The sequence below is a fragment of the Elephas maximus genome, chromosome 14, assembly GCF_024166365.1.
Source record: "Elephas maximus indicus isolate mEleMax1 chromosome 14, mEleMax1 primary haplotype, whole genome shotgun sequence".
Lineage (NCBI taxonomy): Eukaryota > Metazoa > Chordata > Mammalia > Proboscidea > Elephantidae > Elephas > Elephas maximus.
In genome coordinates this window covers 25318235-25337520 of record NC_064832.1, presented here as the reverse complement: position 1 = coordinate 25337520, position 19286 = coordinate 25318235, and the positions used below count along the sequence as shown (strand labels likewise).

Genomic DNA, 19286 nt, shown 5'->3' with positions numbered 1-19286 from the left:
CAGTCGGCCTGTGGGGGCGGGGCAGCACCGCATGCTTCCTCAGGAGCCAATACAGAAGAGGAACGGAAAGCTCTTCCTGAGTTCCGGGGTCGGCGGAAGATGGCGGCCGCCGAGGGGGGTTGGTGTTTCTGGAAATTATTGAGGTGAGGAGCCGGAGGTGTGGGCTGGCAGGTGTTTTCCGTTCAGCGGTGGTACTTGCCCGCACAGCGCAGCTAAAGTTTGCGGGAGAGGGCCTGCCTTGTCACAAACCTAGGATATTTTCTCGAGGCCGGAGAGCGTTTATTCCTCCCTGTTTGGGGTCTCCTGGGTAGACTTTCGTTCCCAGCTTTAGCCTTTTCTCCCTCTTGTTCGCGCTCCAATTAGTCTGTAATAAATTATTCACCTTCATTCCTCGTTTTTCTTTATGATCCAGCCGGGAGTTATTTTCCCATCCGTCATGTCTCATTTTGGTAAAGAAGTCGGATCTTCCTTCTCTTGCCTTAGTTTCTCCCCCGCTTAAACTCACAAAAAATGCCGTTGTTAACAAATGTCATTTAAATATAAAATTTGTTACATCCTCTGCTTCTTGATTATCCACTAATTTTTTTCTGATTAAGGGTAGTTCTACAGAATATTACCTTTATCCTTATTACAGAGGTAATACATTGTTTATTGTAAGAAAGTTAGGAAGTAGATGGGCAAAAAAGAGAAGTTGCCAGAAATGTCACCGTCCCCAGAGGTTAACTACTATTGGTATGGGTGAAAAATTTTTGGTGAAAAAAATTCCCCAATTTTTTCCACCTTTGTTGTTGTAAAATGCCTTACTCATTTTAATAAAACCGAAGACCTAGTACATTATACTTACACAGTGTTTTTAATACCTACACATTTGGTTTAGCTTTAACTTTTATAATTAGATGGCTTCCTGAATAAACAAACAAAAACCCAAACCCCTTGCCATCGAGTCGATGACGACTCACTGTGACCTTGCAGGACAGAGTGGAACTGCCCCATAGGGTTTTCAAGGCTGTACTCTTTACGGGGAAACCCTGGTGGTGTGGTGGTTAAGTGCTACAGCTGCTAACCAAGAGGTCGGCAGTTCAAATCCACTAGGCGTTCCTTTGAAACTCTATGGGGTGGTTCTACTCTGCCCTACAGAGTCTCTGTGAGTCAGAATTGACGGCAGTGGGTTTGGTTTGGTTTTTTTGGTAATCTTTTCAGAAGCTGACTGCCACAAATTTCTCCCTTAGAGCTGCTAGTGGGTTCAAACCACCAACCTTTTCAGTTTGCAGCGGAGCGCTTAACCACTGAGCTACTAGTGCTCCTTGCTTCCTGAATAAAACCCGTTGCCATCGAGTGGATTCCGACTCATAGGGACCCTATAGGACAGAGTAGAACTGCCCCATAGAGTTTCCAAGGAGCGCCTGGTGGATTTGAACTGCTGACCTTTTGGTTAGCAGCTGTAGCACTTAATCACTATGGCTACCAGGGTTTCTGCTTCCTGAATCCCACTCCAACCCACTGCCGTGGAATAACATTTTCTCCAAAGTTCAGATATTGTCTTCATTTTTGTTCCGTTTACTTCAAATACTATACCAAAACAAAAAAACCAAGCCCAGTGCCCTCGAGTCAGTTCCGACTCATAGTGACCCTATAGGACAGGGTAGAACTGCCCCACAGGGTTCCCAAGGAGCGCCTGGCAGATTCAAACTGTCAGCCCTTTGGTTAGCAGCCGTAGCACTTAACCACTACACCACCAGGGTTTCCTGCTTTACTAGTAAAAAAGAATGGCTAAATATATGCTGAATGAATGGCTTGTTGTTGATTAGTTATTCTTTTAAAGCCTTGTTTAATATTACATGTCTGTATGAAATTAGATTTTCCTCACGTACTTCAACTGGAACAGTATATCACTACAAATGAAGCGCAGAAGCATATATGAGAAGCCAGCTGTCTTCTTTAAGCTAAACATTAAAGACATTTAAAAAAATGTGAATCCGTGACACCCTTCTTAGTTTTTTCTTTTTCTTGTTTTGGAAAATATCAGTTGGTTTGTTTATTCAAATATGCTGTATGTTAACATGTAGTGGATTTATTGTTATTTTTAAATGAATTAATAAATATTTTAGTTTGCTCAGTCAGCTCTCATTTCTAATATGCTAAATATTTGTACATATGCCGTGTAATTTGTGTAATCAGGGGTGCCCTAAAGGGCATTTGGAAATGTCCCCCTAGAGGACATTTGACAATGTCTAGAGATATCTTGAGCCCTGGTGGTGCAGTGGTTAAGAGCTCGGCTGTTCACCAAAAGGCCGGCAGTTTGAATCCACCAGCCACTCCTTGGAAACTCTATGGGGCAGTTCTGTTTGACAGCAGTGGGTTTGGTGTTTTGTTTTGGTTTGTTTTGTTTTGTTTTGGAGGTATTTTTGATTGTCATGATTGGGAGGGTGCCACTGGTATCTAGTGAATCAAGGCCAAGATACTACTAAATACCCTGCAATGGGCATCCCCCACCAAAAAGAATTATCTGGTCGGAAATGTCTATAGTGCCCAAGTTGAGAAACCTTGATATAATTAAAAGCTGTGGGTCCTCAGTAATTTTTAAGTGTATAAAGATGTCCTGAGACCAAATCTTTTTAAAGAGTCAGATACCTCTTCAAGTAATGGACTTGTTACAACAGGAAATATCCCACATGTAAAATCTGTTTCAGAACTAAATATCAATAAAATACCTATTTCTCTGAAGAACTCATATGTTTTCTCCTTATGGACAGTGAAAATTATGTAACTACACAAAGCATCCCTGTATTTGCTTTGGTCCCTAAGCAGCCCAGAACCCACTCTGTGGTTCAGTACTATGTACAAATGGCCTGCATCTCTGAGCCCCCCTCCCAATAGTCATGCTACCCTTAACTCTTTTCCCTGCTCCCGACTTCATTATTTAAGCTTTAGTATTTAATTGTTTTTATGTCTTACAAGTCCTTCAAATCCTTTGTAAGGGTACGCAGGGTATACAAAAAATTGGGTACTCCTTATATTGGCCAACCCTAAGGGAAAAATATACTTTGAGAAATCATTTTAATATATAATTTAAAAGCTATCTTGAAAGGTAATGACATTTTACATTCAGTCAACAAATACTGAATGCCTTCTCTGTACCGGGCATTTATGGCAGGCACTGGGGGTACGGTGGTGGACGAGGCTGGGCCCTTGCTCTGCAGCTCTTCGGTCTGTCTGGCAGCAACGGAGAGCCTTTTAGCAGCCAGTTTATGAGGGAATATCCTACTGTGCATTAGGTAGAACACTAGCAGAATTTTGGCAACTCATTCAGGCACATAAGGGAAGGCAGTGATGTTAGGGTCATGTAAACAAATCAAGGCATCCCTGGTGGTGAAAATGGTTAACGTGTTCAGCTACTAACGTAAAGGTTGTCAGTTGGAGTCTACCCAGAGACACCTAGGAAGAAAGTCCTGGCAATCTACTTCTAAAAAATTAGCCATCGAAAACCCTGTATAACACAGTTCTCCTCTGACACACATGGGGTCACCATGATCCAGAGCTGACTCAATGGCAACTGGTTGCGTTAAAGAAATGCAGAACTGGGAATAGACCTGGAGAAACCTAAATTCCATTCGTTTTACCCCAGAAATCATTCTACATGAGGTGAAGTGAGAGAATAAAAAGAATTTCCTATGTCACCCAGCTTTTTAAACTAATGTAATATTGATCATTCAGGAGACTGCTTTTTCTGGGTTATACACTGTCGTTTTCAGGGTCAGATGCCCTTCCTGATCATGTTTAGGTTAATCATTAATTTGTTTTTAATCCTTGAACACATAGACTGAGTAAGGAGAAAGGTGGCTCAACGGTGATTATTACTGCTGATTGAAAAGTCTTTCAGTGCTTGCATGTTGTGGAAATTGGACTTAAAGGGGACTTTCACTTCTGATGTTGGATCTCATAGCATTAGAATTTCAATAATTGAGTATATGTTTTGTAGGAAGACTTGCAAACCACAAAAAACTACAATTTTTTGTCTCATTGCCACTACTATGTAAAGTGGGTATATAAAAGACTTTAGTTTGATACTGTTTTTTTAATATTTTTAAAATATTTTTATTTTTTAATATAAATATTGATTTTCACTTTTCCTCTCTTGCTTTAGGTTTTTTTATTCGTTACTCTTTCCTGGGCTAATTGTAAGTGGAACTTTATTTGTATGTTTGGTCATTTTCCTTTGGGGAATCAGACTGCTGCTCCAGAGAAAGAAAAAGTCAATGACAACTAGCAAAAATGGGAAAAATCAAATGGTGATTGCATTTTTTCATCCATACTGCAATGCTGGCGGAGGAGGAGAGAGAGTGTTATGGTGTGCCTTGAGAGCCCTGCAGAAAAAGTAGGTACGCATCTTTCTTAGGTAATTAACTCTATTGTTACCATTAAAAAAAAAAAAAGTCATTGTCCAGAGTCTTAAAAGATTGCGAGTAGCCATCTAAGATACAACTAAGGGTCTCTTCCTGTCTGGAGCAAAGGACAGTGAAGGAAACCAAAGACTCAATGAAAAAATTAGTCCACAGGACTAATGGCCCACAAGAACTGCAGCCTCTTCTAGCCTGAGCCCAGAAGAACTACATGGTCCCTGGCTGCCAGTACTGACCATTCAGACCAGGGACACAATAGAAGGTCCTGGTTAGAATGGGAGAAAAATGTATAACAAAACTCAAATTCCTAAAAAAGGCCAGACTTACTGGGTCGATAGAGACTAGAGGAACCCCCAATAGAGACTATCGCCCTAAAAGACACTTTGGACTTGGAACTGAAGCCATCCCTGATGGTCACCTTTCATCAAATCAGAGATTAGCTTATAAAATAAACAGTAGCACCTGTGAATACTGTGCTACCTTAAATTAACCAGCCTTATGAGACCAAAGGTCGGACGTTTACCCTAAAACAAAGCTGAGAAGCTAAGGAAAGGCAGGGAAGGTAGATTAAGGAAAATAGAACCAAAAGAAGGGAAATAATGAGAATGTTGACACATTGTGAAAAATGTAACCAATGTCATGGAACAAGCTGTATAAAAATTGTTAAATGGGAACCTAACTTGCTATGTAAAATTTCACCTAAAACACAATTAAAAAAAAAAATCATTGCCCAGAAATTCATCTTTCTCTAGTTTCCTTATTCATAGCCAGGAATTCCTTTTTTTAACCGTTCTTCAGTAAGGAAATATTTCTTTTATGTGTCCATCTGCCTTACAAGATCCTGTTGAATTTTACTTCATATAATAAAGAAATGGAAGGGAAAGTATCCTCCCTTTTATGGTATAATTTAGTGGGGATAATAAGTCACTTTGGGAAAGTATGTGCAGAAAACATTAAATAATAAATATACCAAGCACTGTGAAGCACTCTAAGCCTGAATACTTTTAGTCAGGGGTCCACACAAGAAATCATCCCTGTAAAAGCACTTACTTGATTCTAATGTTATGTTTTTATCATAGTCTTAAATTAAGTTACCATGTCAAGAAGGAATGTGATGTTACACATCATTTAATGTTTTAGGCTTCCTCCTCCCCACCCCGACCCCAAGATTATTTATGATTCTGTCTTAGGAAAAGGCATAGTAAGGTATAGGATCATTATTGTTTTGTCCTATGAAGAAAACTACTATTCTGCCATGGTTTCTTTACTACCTGTCACATACCCATCATTCAGTTCCCGAGCCTTCCCATGGAATTCCGTCAGCTGTGTATTACATTCTTGGCTCATCCTGGCTTCAGGCCACCATCCCTGTATTTCCCCTGCCATCTTCTAAAAATCCAAAGACTTAAATTCCAGATAAATTTCTACTTCCTTGAAGCCCTCCCTACTCAATCTGTACTACTCTTCCCCCAACTCTGTGCAGTAGCTTTGTCTAACTAGATTATCCGATTCTTGAGGGCAGTAGAAAAGTTTCATGACACCTGTATACATACTCCTCAGCAACCCATTACTCCTGACCCCAAAATCCAAATAACTAATACGTCATATAATGTAGTTTTTCATCTTGTTCCTGCCACATTTTCTCTTCCCTCCCTGCTGCCTCACATATAATTTGCTCCAGCATACTGTACTAGGAGAAGCTCCCTGAATGCCATGCTCTCTCTAGATTCTTGCCTTTCCATATAACGTTCCTTTTTTTCTGAAATTAGCTTTTTCTCCCCAGTTAATTCCTACAGGTCTTCCATGGCTCAGCATAAGCTACAGTACAATTTTCATTTAATTACCTGTGTTTATTACCCATTGCCGGCAAGTCAATTCTGACTCATAGCTACCCAGTTGGAGAGAATAGAACTGCCCCATAGAGTTCCCAGGGAGCGGCGGCTGGATTCAAACTACTGGCATTTTTGGTTAGCAGCTGAGCTCTTAACCACTGTGCCCCCAGGGTTCCAGTGTTTATTGGGGACCTACTATTTATCAGGCAGGAGTCCCTGGGTGGTGTAAACCATTAAGTGCTTGGCTACTAATCAAAAGGTTGGTGGTTCACACCCACCCAGAGGTGCTTCAGAAGACAGGCTTGGCGATCTGCTCCCAAAAGGTTACAGCCTTGAAAACTCTGTGGAGCAGTTCTACTCTATACAAACGGGTCAACCATGAGTTGGAACTGACTCGACAGCAACTGGCCAAGTGGTTATGTATCAGGCCCCATTCTAGGAGCTGAGATTAAAGTGCTGAACAAGATAGATCAGACCTCTCTCATGGACCTTAGATTTTAGTTGAAAGAAACATGATAAAGAAGAAAAATATCAAATAGTGATAGTAGTATATAAAAAGTTAAAATATGTAAGTGATTCAATACTTTAGATTGAATGGTCAGGGAAAATATTTGAGGAGATGACACTTAAACTTTTGAGTTCTGCATGACAAAAATAGCTGACATTTACTGAGTGTTTATTAGGCTTTACAAAATGTGTACTAGTAACTTTACAGAGTTACCAGGCTTTGTTTTAAGTGCTTTATGTATATTAGCTCACTTAGTCTTCATATATCATATATATGAAGACTATGGGTTTTTTGGGTTAGTCTTCATAACAACCTTATGAGGTTACCATTAGCTTCATTTGACAGACAAGGAAACAGGCATTGGAGCCCATGTTCTAACCCACATGCACACTGCCTGTCTTCTGAAAAGACAATGAAGATGGGAAAGATAAAGCAGAGAAAAGAGCTACTGACAGTCCCCTAAGTCTGAAAGGAGCTTGGCTTGTTCAAAGAAAGGAATGCCAGTTTTGCTGAAACCTGGTGGGCCTGGGAGGGAGTGAAAGGGGAGGTTACTGAGGGAGGCAGGGCTCAGATCACACAGAACTTTAATGACCAAGTTAAGGAATTTAGGTTTTTTATCCATTGCTACATAACAAACCACCCCAAAATTTTGCGACTTAAAATACTACAATCGTTGCTCATAGTTTTTAGGGTTTGATGGGCCCTGTTTGAGTCCCTCATACTGTTTGCAGTTAGGCGAAACGGGCTGGAGTCATGAGAAGCCTTCTCTCATGTATCTTGTTCCTGGGCTGGGCTGACTGGAACAGCGGGGAACTGCAAAGACAGCTCTGTCCCTCCAAGTTCCACGTGACCAGCTTGGGCTTGCACATAACGTGGTGGTCTCAGGTTAGCTGGACTTCCTACATAACAGTTGACTCCCACTAGAGTGAGCATTCAGGGGAGAGGAAGTAGAAGCTGCCAGTCCCTTGCAGCCTGGTCCAGAAATGGGCACAATGTCACTTCCGCTATATTCAAAGCAGAAGTGACAATCACAGGGCTCACCATTACTGAAGGGGAGGGACCATAGATCCCCCTTATCGATGGAAAAAGTGTCAGAGGATTTGTGGCCATCTTTAAGCCACCAAAGATGACAATCTTATTTACATTTTAAAAGGATCCCTCTGGCTGCTGGATAAGGAATGACTGGGAGGGGGACTAGGGAAGAACAGTGAGATGGTCACCTTGTAGGCTTCCAGCATCCTATGGTTCTCTCCGTCAGCACCTATCTTGCAGTTTTGTAATTATTTATCTGTTTTCTCCAGTGGACTGAGCTCCTTGAAGATAAAGACTCCCTCACCCCTGTATCGCCGTCCCTTAACACACCATTATAGATTTAATAAATAGCTTATAACTTTTTTTTTATAACTTGAAGAAGAAGAATAAAGACAATCACAGGGAGGCCAGAGCATTAAAGTCATGAGTATGCATTTAGGTATTTCCAGGATACCTGTGTCATGTGTTTTAATTGTCATGCAGGTACAAGATCTTGCTTTTAAAAATGCACTAGCACTATAATTCTATCTAAAGATACCTTCAGTGAATTCTAACTCTTGTTGATGAGTGTTCTATTAATATTTCATTACCATTTCTATACTGAGAAAGTTGTTAAAATGAAACTTTTGAGTATTTCTTGAAAAAAGTCTTGTTCATAAATCAGTTTTTATTTAGCTTTATTGGTGTCTACTGTACGTGAAGCCGTTGGCGGAGGAGATAACAGAGAACTAGAAAGCGCTGTCTTATTTGAAGGACTAATCTCTCAGTCGTAGGAGAAAGAGTATAAGAGTCAAGAAAGGGTGGGGCCAGTAGTCCAAGTACAGTGAGTAGAAAACTTGTTTTTAGTATAAAAATAAGCTCTATGATTGTGAAATTTTAACTCTGCTTAATCTTAACCTAAGCAAATGAAATTCTTAAATACTGTGTTCCACCTTAGGTATCCTGACGCGGTTTATGTTGTTTATACTGGGGATGTTAACATCAGTGGTGACCAGATACTAGAAGGTGCTTTCAGAAGGTTTAACATCAGATTAATTTACCCGGTGAAGTTTGTTTTCTTAAGGAAGCGCTACCTTGTGGAAGATTCACTTTATCCTCACTTCACACTGCTGGGCCAAAGTCTAGGATCCATGTTTCTTGGCTGGGAAGCTCTGATGCAGTGCGTTCCTGATGTGTACATCGATTCCATGGGCTATGCCTTCACACTGCCTTTGTTTAAGTATGTAGGGGGCTGCCGAGTTGGTAGCTATGTTCATTATCCCACCATCAGCACCGACATGTTCTCTGTAGTGAAGAATCAAAATGTTGGATTTAATAATGCAGCCTTCATCACCAGGAATCCTTTTCTCAGCAAAGCAAAGCTCATCTACTACTATTTGTTTGCTTTCATGTATGGACTCGCTGGGTCCTGCAGTGATGTCGTCATGGTCAATTCTTCTTGGACACTGGCCCATATTCTCTCCCTGTGGAAGGTTGGGAACTGTACTAGCATTGTTTATCCACCTTGTGATGTGCAGACTTTCCTGGACATTTCCTTACAGGAGAAGAAGACAACCCCAGGACACGTGCTGGTTTCTGTTGGCCAGTTCAGGCCTGAAAAGAATCATCCTCTGCAGATCAAAGCCTTCGCGAAACTGCTCAGTAAGAAGGGGGCGGAGTCACTTCCTTCACTTAAACTCATCCTCATTGGGGGCTGTCGTAACAAAGATGATGAACTTCGAGTAAATCAACTGAGAAGGCTTTCTGAGGACCTAGGAGTTCAAGATGATGTGGAATTTAAAATAAACATCCCATTTGAAGAATTAAAGAAGTATTTGTCTGAAGCAACAATTGGTCTTCATACCATGTGGAATGAGCATTTTGGGATTGGTGAGTTTGTCCTTTAAACAATTTGTGGCTGCCAAAAGACACACATTTTAGGTTGTTTTGATAATAATACCTGAAGTTTGCATTGAGTCCTAATTCTGTTCCCCCAGTCCACCAAGATGCTTTTTTCCTGTGAGACCCTGTCAGGCAGTAGTTAATAATAGACCACCTTCTGTGTGCGGGTCTCTGTGTCAAACTGTTTACAAGTATTATTAACTTATCCTCTTTAAAATCCTGTCTGATAGGTATTATTCCAAAGGAGCTCTGGTAGCACTGTGGTTAAGAGTTCAGCTGATAACTGAAAGGTCGGTGGTTTGAACTCATCAGCTGCTTGGCAGGAGAGAGTTGTGGTAGTCTGCTTCTGTAAAGATTTACAGCCTTGGAAACCCTAAGGGGCAGTTCTACTCTGTTTTATAGGGTTGCGTGAGTTGGAGGAAACTCTGGTGGCGTAATGGTTAAGTGCTACAGCTGCTAACCAAAGGGTCAGCAGTTCGAATCCGCCAGGTGCTCCTTGGAAACTCTATGGGGCAGTTCTGCTCTGTCCTCTAGGGTCGCTGTGAGTCGGAGTCGACTCAGTGGCACTGGGTTTGGTTTCGGTTTGGTGAGTTGGAATCAACTCAGTGGCACACAACAACAACGACATTATTATTCCTGTTTTATAGCTGAGAAAACTCAGACACAGTGAGGTTTAGAGCTTGCCCAAGATCAGTCACACAGTAAATGGTAGAATCAGGTTCTAACTGAGAGAGCCCTGCTCTTTACCACATTTTCTGATCCCGTCTCCCCATCTAACCCAATCTACATATTGGTACAGATTCCTGGGCCCTACCCTAATCCCAGAGTCCCTGAGTATTACAGATGGTTAACATGCTCCACTGTTAACCGAAAGGTTAGCAATTTGAGCCTACCCCAAGGTGCCTCGGAAGAAAGGCCTGGTGATCTACTTCCAAAAAGTCAGCCATTGAAAACCCTATGGAGCACAGTTCTACTCTGATACACATGGGGTCACCATAAGTTGGAATTGACTCAATGGCAACTGGTTGGTGTACCCAAATCCCACTGAGCTACCATATTAGAATCTCTGGATGGGGCCCAGGTAGATGTACAGGTATCCATCACTTAAGGTCCACTTGGGCAATGTCTGACCGAATATTCGTCCCCCATAGTTCAGGGTACCCAGGTGTCTGAGTGCGGGACACCAGACCCTCATCTTGAGCCACTTCTGCCTGGCTGCTGCCCACCACCTGGAAGCCACCTAGTCTATGACGATGGAAGCCCAGGCCCAACTCCCAACCTTGGTCCACCTCTGCTTCCGTGACTGAGCAGGTCTGGTCCCCACATTTTGCTCGGTGTGGTCCCATAGGGCACTGATGGAACGGTATGCACCCTGGATGCACCAGCCCTGGCATTGTGCTAAGCGCTACCACAGGGAAAGTCTGGAGGATATGAAAGCACCTAAGAGAAGCCCCAGCCACAGACTTGGGGGCCAGAGAACAGTTATCCAAGGCAATGATGTGACCCATGAGCTGGGACCTGAACAATAATTAGAAGTCAGTTGGGCAAAGAGGGCAGAGTATTCCAGCAGAGAGCACAGCATTGTGAAAGACAGGAGGTTTTAGAGAGGAGCATTGGCAGTTACCTCAGGGAACCAGGAGCCCAGCGTGGTTGGAGATGGTGTGAGGGAGGAACAGCAGGACGGTGGAGAGGTGAGCTGGGCCTGGTCTCCTGGCCACGCCAGGGCAGTAGGAGAAGATAGCAGGATCTTAAGTACGGCATTTAAAAGCCTTCTGTTGCTGAAAGTTTGCTCTGGCCACAGTGTAGAGAGTGGTTTGATGGGGAGCAGGGAGAGCAAGACAAGGAAGGCGGGAAGACTGGTGGGCTGCTGAGACAGCCCAGTGGAGATGTGCTGGCAGACTGAACTTGGTAGGTAATCGTACCTGAGAGAGATTCTAAGTAGTATTGAGCAGGACTTGGTAGTTGACTGAGAGAAATAGAGGAAGCAGAGATGACTGCCTAGGGTTTGGACGATTGTGTGAATGGCGTTGGCTTTCACCAGCAGAAGGAGCCCAAGAGGAGAGGCAGTCTCTGAGTCCAGTATGGAACATGTAGAGCTTGAATCATCTGTGGGACACATAAATATATGTGTCCAGTAAAAATCTCATTGCCATAGAGTCGATTCTAACTCATGGCAACCCCATATGTGACAGAGTAGAACTGCTCCATAGGGTTTTCTTGGTTGTACCTTAATGGAAGCAGATGACCAGGCCCTTCTTCCGCAGAGCCACTATGTAGGTTTGAACCACCAACCTTTAGGTTAGTAGTCAAGTGCAAACTGTTTACACCAGTTCAGTAGGTTGTTGTATGTATGAGTCTGAAGTACAGGAGGGGGACCTGATCTGGAAATACAAATTTAAGAGTTGGCATTGCCCAGGTAGTTATTGAAGCCCCTATGAATGTGGATAAGATTGCCTAGGCCACATGTGGAAAGCGAGGAGAGATTCTTAGTACACAATGTTAAGAGCAGTAACAGTTAATAAGTGGGCCAAAGAGCCAGCAGAGGAGAAATAGACAGGGAAGACCGGCAGAGTACAGCATCTTGGAAAGCAAGGGAAGAAAGTATTTGGGGAAGAAGGGAAAGGGCACAGATTCCAGTGCTGTCCAGGCACTGGGTAAGGTAAGCAAGTCATTGGTGGCCTGGCAGGAGCACTTTAATGGAGAATTGGAAGCAAACGTTGAGTTGTGGTGAGGTGAACGTTGAGAGAAGGTGAGCAAGTGAAGTTAGTAAGTGCACAATACACCTTCAGTAAGTTGATCTGGAAAAGGGAGATGAGAGAAGAGACAGTAATGAGAGGAGAACGTGTGACCTGAGAAGGTCTGAACTAGCTGAGATGCTGATATGCTGGGGCCAGTAGAGAGGGAGAGGTCCTCGAAGATACGGGAGGGAGGGGATAAAACTGATTAGATTGAGGTCTCTGAAAAAGTACGAAGGGGTGGTAGCCCGCCTTCAACAGAATATGTTCTGTAAGGATTTTGACAGTGTTACAGAAACAGTTGTGATTTAACTTCTGTGCTGTGTCTAGAATATCAGCTGTGCACCATCCTTTGGAGAATTGAGAAAATAGTCACTTAAATCATTTCCTGATGGGCTTAATTCTCTAGGAATATGATTTGAAAGCCTGGTTAGAGTAATGTATACCCCTCACCTATATCATTTGGCAAAAACTATCCAGTACTTTGAAGGAGCCCTGGTGGCACAGTGGTTAAGCACTGAACTGCTAACCCAGAGATCGGCAGTTCAAACCCACCAGCCGCTCCACGGGAGAAAGATGTGGCAGTCTACTTCTGCAAAGATTACAGCCTGGAAAACTCTATGAGGCAGTTCAGCTCTGTCATATGGGGTCACTATGAGTCAGAATCGACTTGACAACAATAGGTTTATCCAGTACTTCCATTTAGTTCAACACTGCCATCGGACCCCTGAAAGTCTCAAATAAATTAGCCAGAAATCCAGGCAGTAATGTAGGCACCAGCAATAGTATGCTTCACGAAGGTAGTTTACATTTTTCTTTTTTCTGCCGATGCTATAATATGTTGTTGTTGTTGTTAGGTGCCGTCGAGTCAGTTCCGATTTATAGCGACCCTGTACACAACAGAATGAAACAGTGCCTGGTCCTGGCTATAATATGAACTTTTAAAATTTTGCTTTGATATTTTTTTACTCCTTTCAAATCATCCCATTACTGTTAGTTGCTGTCAAGTCAGTTCTAACTCACGGCGACCCAAGGTGTACAGAGTAGAACTGCTCCATAGCATTTTCAAGGCTGTGACCTTTTGGAAGCAGATCAGTAGGCCTGCCTTCCAAGGTGCGTCTGGGTGGGCTCAAACCGCCAACCTTTCAGCTACTAGTCAAGCAGTTAACCATTTGTGCCACCTAGGGACTCCATTTTATCTTTCTAATACCTACCTGGAAACCCTGGTGGCATAGTGGTTAAGAGCTAAGACTGCTAACCAAGAGGTCGGCAGTTCGAATCCGCCAGGCACTCCTTGGAAACTCCATGGTGCCGTTCTGCTCTGTCCTATAGGGTTGCTATGAGTCGGAATCGACTCGACGGCAGTGGGTATAATGGCTATAAAAAAAAAAAGACCTACTAATTATCTAACCCCTTGCTAGCATTCTCTAATCTTCTTGTTTGTTTTCTTATCTAGTCTTTTAGTTTGTTTTACAATCTGTTTTACATACCTACAAATTATACATTTTTGTAGATTCTTCTTTCATCTACTTGCCTGTTTTGAGACCAAATCAGCATTATTGTGAAGCTTTGAAAACTGAAAAACTCAAAATTAATTTATTTTCCATCATGGGAGTTAAATGAGCAAATTTAGAGACATACAGAAATTTTTAAAGGCTTCTGCTCATTCACGTTCTTAATGAGCACACTCGCATTCACAAGACTACATGTTTTCTGTTTCTTTCTCAGGAATCGTGGAGTGCATGGCAGCCGGCACAATTATCCTTGCACACAAGTCAGGGGGCCCAAAGCTGGACATTGTAGTTCCTTACGAAGGAGATGTGACTGGATTTCTGGCTGACAGTGAAGAAGCCTATACTGAGACCATGGCTCAGATCCTTTCCATGCCGGCAGAAAGGAGGCTGCAGATCAGGAAGAGTGCCCGTGCATCTGTACGCAGGTTCTCAGATCAGGAGTTTGAAGTGACATTCCTGTTGTCTGTGGAGAGGTTATTTAAATGATGCCGCATCTGCGCAAACGGAAGTGGTTAAACATCTTCATGTGTATATATTTTTCTAAACTGATTCCCTGTATAATAAAGTCAGCTTCAGCAATATTTGCAGCGGTATGTACATAGCCAAGGTATTTATTTCAATGAAAAACAAAATTACCTACATGGAAAGGTGATTTTATAAAGTGAGTAAAATGTCTTAAGGTTTAAATGTAAAAAGTTTAGACTAGTGTTGGCCTCAAATTCTGGAAAATATGAATCTGAAAGAAAAAAGATTAACAATCTTGAATTTTTGTGTAATCCATGTTTTAAAAATTATTTTGGTCAAATCATTTTACTTTAGAACACAGAGTTAAAGAAAATGTTAGAAGGAAAACGGATCCCTGATAATTGAGTAGCACTTCAGAATTATCCAGACATTTCTGGAACACTTAGAAAAATTCTTGGGCATTTAAATTCTAAACAGTAGTATTGTGGGTCACTCTTGAATGTACATAATGACTTTCTTAAATGAGAAAAGAAACCTTAAGTAGGCTTATTTAATCATGTTCTAAAAGCATAGCCAAAAGGTGTGCTGACCACGATTGTTTTATGGATGTGGAAGCGTGGATGTGGAGGCTAGCGTACTGCCAGCAGTCCTTGCCATAACAAGGTATTTGTGAAAATCGCCTTTGTTTCATGCTGTAAGCACATTTGTACCGGCCCTTCACGTTGTCCCTTGGCAGCTCTGCATCTCAGAGGCTGGCAGTCAGCTCTAAGTCATTGATTCAAGAGGTCTGAGTGAGGACATCCAGACCAGTTGTTCTATGAGAGTAGACCTATGGCCTGCGGACCCATCTGCACATCACTGTCACCAGCCCAATGTGTGGTCAGATGACAAGGGGACATTCTGCAAAGAGCACTGGACTAGCAATTAGAAAACCTGGGCCTGACCATCATTTACAAACACTGACTTCTGCCACTCAGTCTTTCTGAGCCTCAGCTGCTTCATCATAATCTGGATATTAATACCCGATCTTCAGTGCCTTTTAGAGTTGTGGGACTGAGATTGAAAGTACTTTGGAAATTATAAAGTTTACTTTAATTAAGGATAACAATATATAGTAAATGTTTTCTGTAATCCTATGTTTATCAATGCATCACAGCTTTATATAGATTCTTGTTTACTAAACCAGTAGTTAGAAATAAGTATACATTTAACAGGACTTCTACCTGGAAAAACTAGTATGGAAAAGTGACTATATGCTTTTTGCAGATATGGCTAAAAAGACCAGGGTATAAGCAGCTTTTGGCATTTTCTGCGTGGATAATCCATTCCTTCCAGGTGGGTGAAATGACCTCCTTCACAGTCTGATACAGTTTATGTTAGGGGCATGTTGTTCCTTTCCTCTAACACTCATCTGTTCATCTGTCCAGCCAGCTCCATTAGCTGCTCCCAGCTACACCAGTGGCACATCTGCATAGCTCCACGAGCCATCTTCTGTCACCAGATCAAAAGGGAGCAAAGCAGAGTCCCAGGATGTCCTGACACACCAACATAACTTTGTGCTAGAGATTATTCAATGTAGGAAAAAAAAAACCTGGTGGTATTTGGAGCTGGAAGGAACCTTACACGTTCGCTAGTTCAGTTTTCTCTTACTTTGAAGTTCATAGACAAGAACAATTTAAATCTAAAGAGCCTACTTATCTCCTTCAGTGTCACAAAGCTGTTTTATGACAGAATCAGGGTTATATCCTGGGTCTTCTGACTCACAGCCCAGTGCTTTTTCTTATATCTAGTCCTTGAGGTAAGAGTCATACATCTGCCCATTCAGCCTACCCATCTGCACAAAGAAAATCAGAGGACTAAAGATATAGATATTGGAATGTTAAGAGCAAAAGTAGAAGATGTAGTGAAGGAAGAAAGGATTCTGGAATTCTATAGTATGTCTTCTAAACTGTTTCTTCAAATGGTTTTTATTTATCACAAGCATATTAGAAAGCACAGTTGGCATATATGTCTACTTTCAATGTACCTAACGTGATATTAAGCATTTGGCTGCTAACCAAAAGTTCAACAGTTCCAATCCACCAACCACTCCTTGGAAACCCTATGGAGCAGTTCTACTCTGTCCTATAGGGTTGCTATGAGTCAGAATCGACTCGACGAAAATGGGTTCGGTTTTCGGAAATGTGGTGGGGTGTGTGTGTGTGTGTGTGTGTGTGTTTCCTGAATGGCTAAGTGATACCATGAAAAGCATCAAAGCAATATGTCAGCTCCTGGCTCTGTAGAGAATTTCTGTGTGACTGTCAATTCCTAGAACACGCTGCCTGTGAGTGGTCCAAATGTGCTATGTTTTGAATCCACAGCAGTGGTGGTTCATGTTTTATTTCCAGGACTGAGCTATAAAGTACATGGTACGTGTGCTTTGTATAATAGTCTTCTCCAACTACCTATTTGCATCTAAATATAATTTAAAGAACTGATTTGATCTATCCTGGATGTTTGTCCCAGTGTAGTATCTTTTATACCCCTCATGTAGTCTCTCCCAATTCTGAGTTATTTATTATCTCCTACAAATAATTCCAAGTTCCCCATTCCAATTAATTAAAAAAAAAAAAAAGACAGTAAAACCAAAACTGCCTGGCCTCTGGTGCCCAAGAAAAATAGATTGTCAGGTTTAATAGATTTTTTTTAATGAATATTGCAGACATGCAAAACACTGTAGTGCTTCATAGATTTTATTTTAACTTTCAGGTCCTTATAGACAACGTTATGAGATAGGGGCCAATGTGATTATCAGTGCTTTCAGAGTGTATGTGTTTAAATATACCCTTGACTCCAGAACTATGAATATGAATAAATAAATACCTGAGGGTTTGTCTGTGCTAAATCTTTCAATGAGTACAACAAAAAAGTTAACTTCTGTTACATTACTTCAATAAACTATACAAGCTGCTAGAATCAAATTATGCCTCTGTAGCTGTCTTGGAAGAATTACAGCCAGAATGCTTCTTAGAACTGAGGATGTCAAGACTTCATCTTGCATACTTTGGTCATGTTATCAGAAGGGACCAATCCCTAGAGAATGACATCATGTTTGGTAAAGTAGGGGTCAGCAAAAAAGAGGAAGACCCTCAACAAGATGGATTGACACAGTGGCTGCAACAGTGGGCTCAAACATAGCAACAATTGTGAGAATGGCACAGGACTGGACAGTATTTCATTCTGTTGTACATAAGGTCTCTGTGAGTCAGAACCAACTTGAGGCTCCTAACAACAACAGAAACAATTTACTCTTCCTTTCCCTCTGCTCCTCTGTAACTCTTGTTCCTCTCCCTACCCTGCCACCCCCTAAGTCGAAGACTTTGAAGAAACATCAGTTCCAATATTCTAAGTGCAATATTCTAGTGCTGTGTGCTGGGGAAAAAAGTCTTAGATTCAGTGTAAAGACACTTAAAAAACAATGGCTGATACAGCTGTTGGTACCATTTAAAGTATGACCAATTTTATAGCTATCATACATGGCATTGCCTATAAGCAAGAGGCACGAGTTTATAAATGTTTTATAAATTCTTTTTAGATGTTTTTGTGCTTTAATAAATACACGCACGTCTGAGCAACTTTCAAATTAAGTACTAATCTTCAAATAAGTCACTGTTTATTGAGTGCCCCTGCATTCTCTCTCAACCCCAAGGAACCTGCTGTCAAGAACAATGCAGCAAAAAAATGAAACAGGGAACTGAGGGGGCCAACATGGCTGACTAGGTAGAAGCTACCTCAGATCCCTCTTGCAACAAAGACTCGGAAAAACAAGTGAATCGATCACATACGTGACAATCTACGAACCCTGACCATCAAACACAGATCTAAAGAGTTGACCTGAGTGACAGAAACTGAGAACGAACAACCACGGGGAGCAGCGACTGTTTTCGGAACCTGGAGCCAGCATCCCAGTCAGGAAACCTTGGCGCCAGGCTTTGGACTGGGCGCAGGGAAGTTGAGCACAGCATCCTGAGACGGCGCAAACACAGGACATAGCCCTAGCCCCCAGCAGTGACCTTGGGGGAAGCCAAGCCAGTACGTGCAGGCAGCGCAGCGACGCAACTGACAGGAGGAGAAGTCACCGGGAGGCAGTGACTGATTTTGGACCTGGAGTGCGGCGTCCCAGCCGGGGAACCTTGGCGCTGGTCTTTGGACTGAGAGCAGAGGAACTGACCACGGCTTCTGAGACAGCGCAAGCACAGGAAGTGGGCCCGACCCTCAAGGGCAACCTCGACCCAGCCAGCGCACACAGTCAACACGCCCCTCGGGAATCTCAGATAAAACAGTCATCCCAAGCAAGATAAGTAACTTTGTCTATATTCCGGGATGCTACTCTCCTATTTATCTGGACCCTCCCCTCCCCTTCCCAGGCAGCTTCATTAACATTGGGATTTCCTGAGCCGGAGAGTGAAGTGCGCTGCGGTTTTTCCTTTTTTTTTTTTTTTTTTGGTCTTTCCCTAACCCATTCTCCTGGCCTGAGAGAAGCGCTACAAAAAACCCAGGAACCAAAAATCCTTCCCTAATTCAACTAAAAACACAGAACCAGGTCCAGCCAAACATATGTGATCCACAGTCTTGGGCTTTCATCCCTACAGGCAACAAGGTGCCTATTATAATGCCAAGGCAATTCTGATAGGGATCTGACTGTAATAGTTTTAGCAGATTACTGGAAAGACAAGTTTCCCAGGTCTGATATCTCTGCGTATTCAACAGAGCCCTCACTGACCCACAACAGGAAACTGAGGGCTGAAGCTCCCCCCAGACCACCTAGCCTCCTGCTTTAGGGATCTAAGGACGGTGACACCAACCAATCTGTAGAAGTACTTGCATTGGGGGCCTAAAGTACAGCTGCAGAGCCCACCTACCAAGGTGCTTTAGGAACA

At 42.4% G+C, this 19286-nt stretch overlaps 1 protein-coding gene across 1 annotated transcript; it reads left to right on the top strand.

Annotated features, from left to right (window-relative positions):
• The first annotated feature begins 40 nt into the window (after nucleotides 1-40).
• Nucleotides 41-17314, top strand: ALG11 (ALG11 alpha-1,2-mannosyltransferase). Its single transcript, XM_049853334.1, has 4 exons — nucleotides 41-143; nucleotides 4145-4375; nucleotides 8710-9641; nucleotides 14117-17314. The coding sequence occupies exons 1-4, from the start codon at nucleotides 100-102 to the stop codon at nucleotides 14386-14388; spliced, it is 1479 nt and encodes a 492-aa protein (XP_049709291.1). The 5' UTR covers nucleotides 41-99; the 3' UTR covers nucleotides 14389-17314.
• Nucleotides 17315-19286: the final 1972 nt, after the last annotated feature.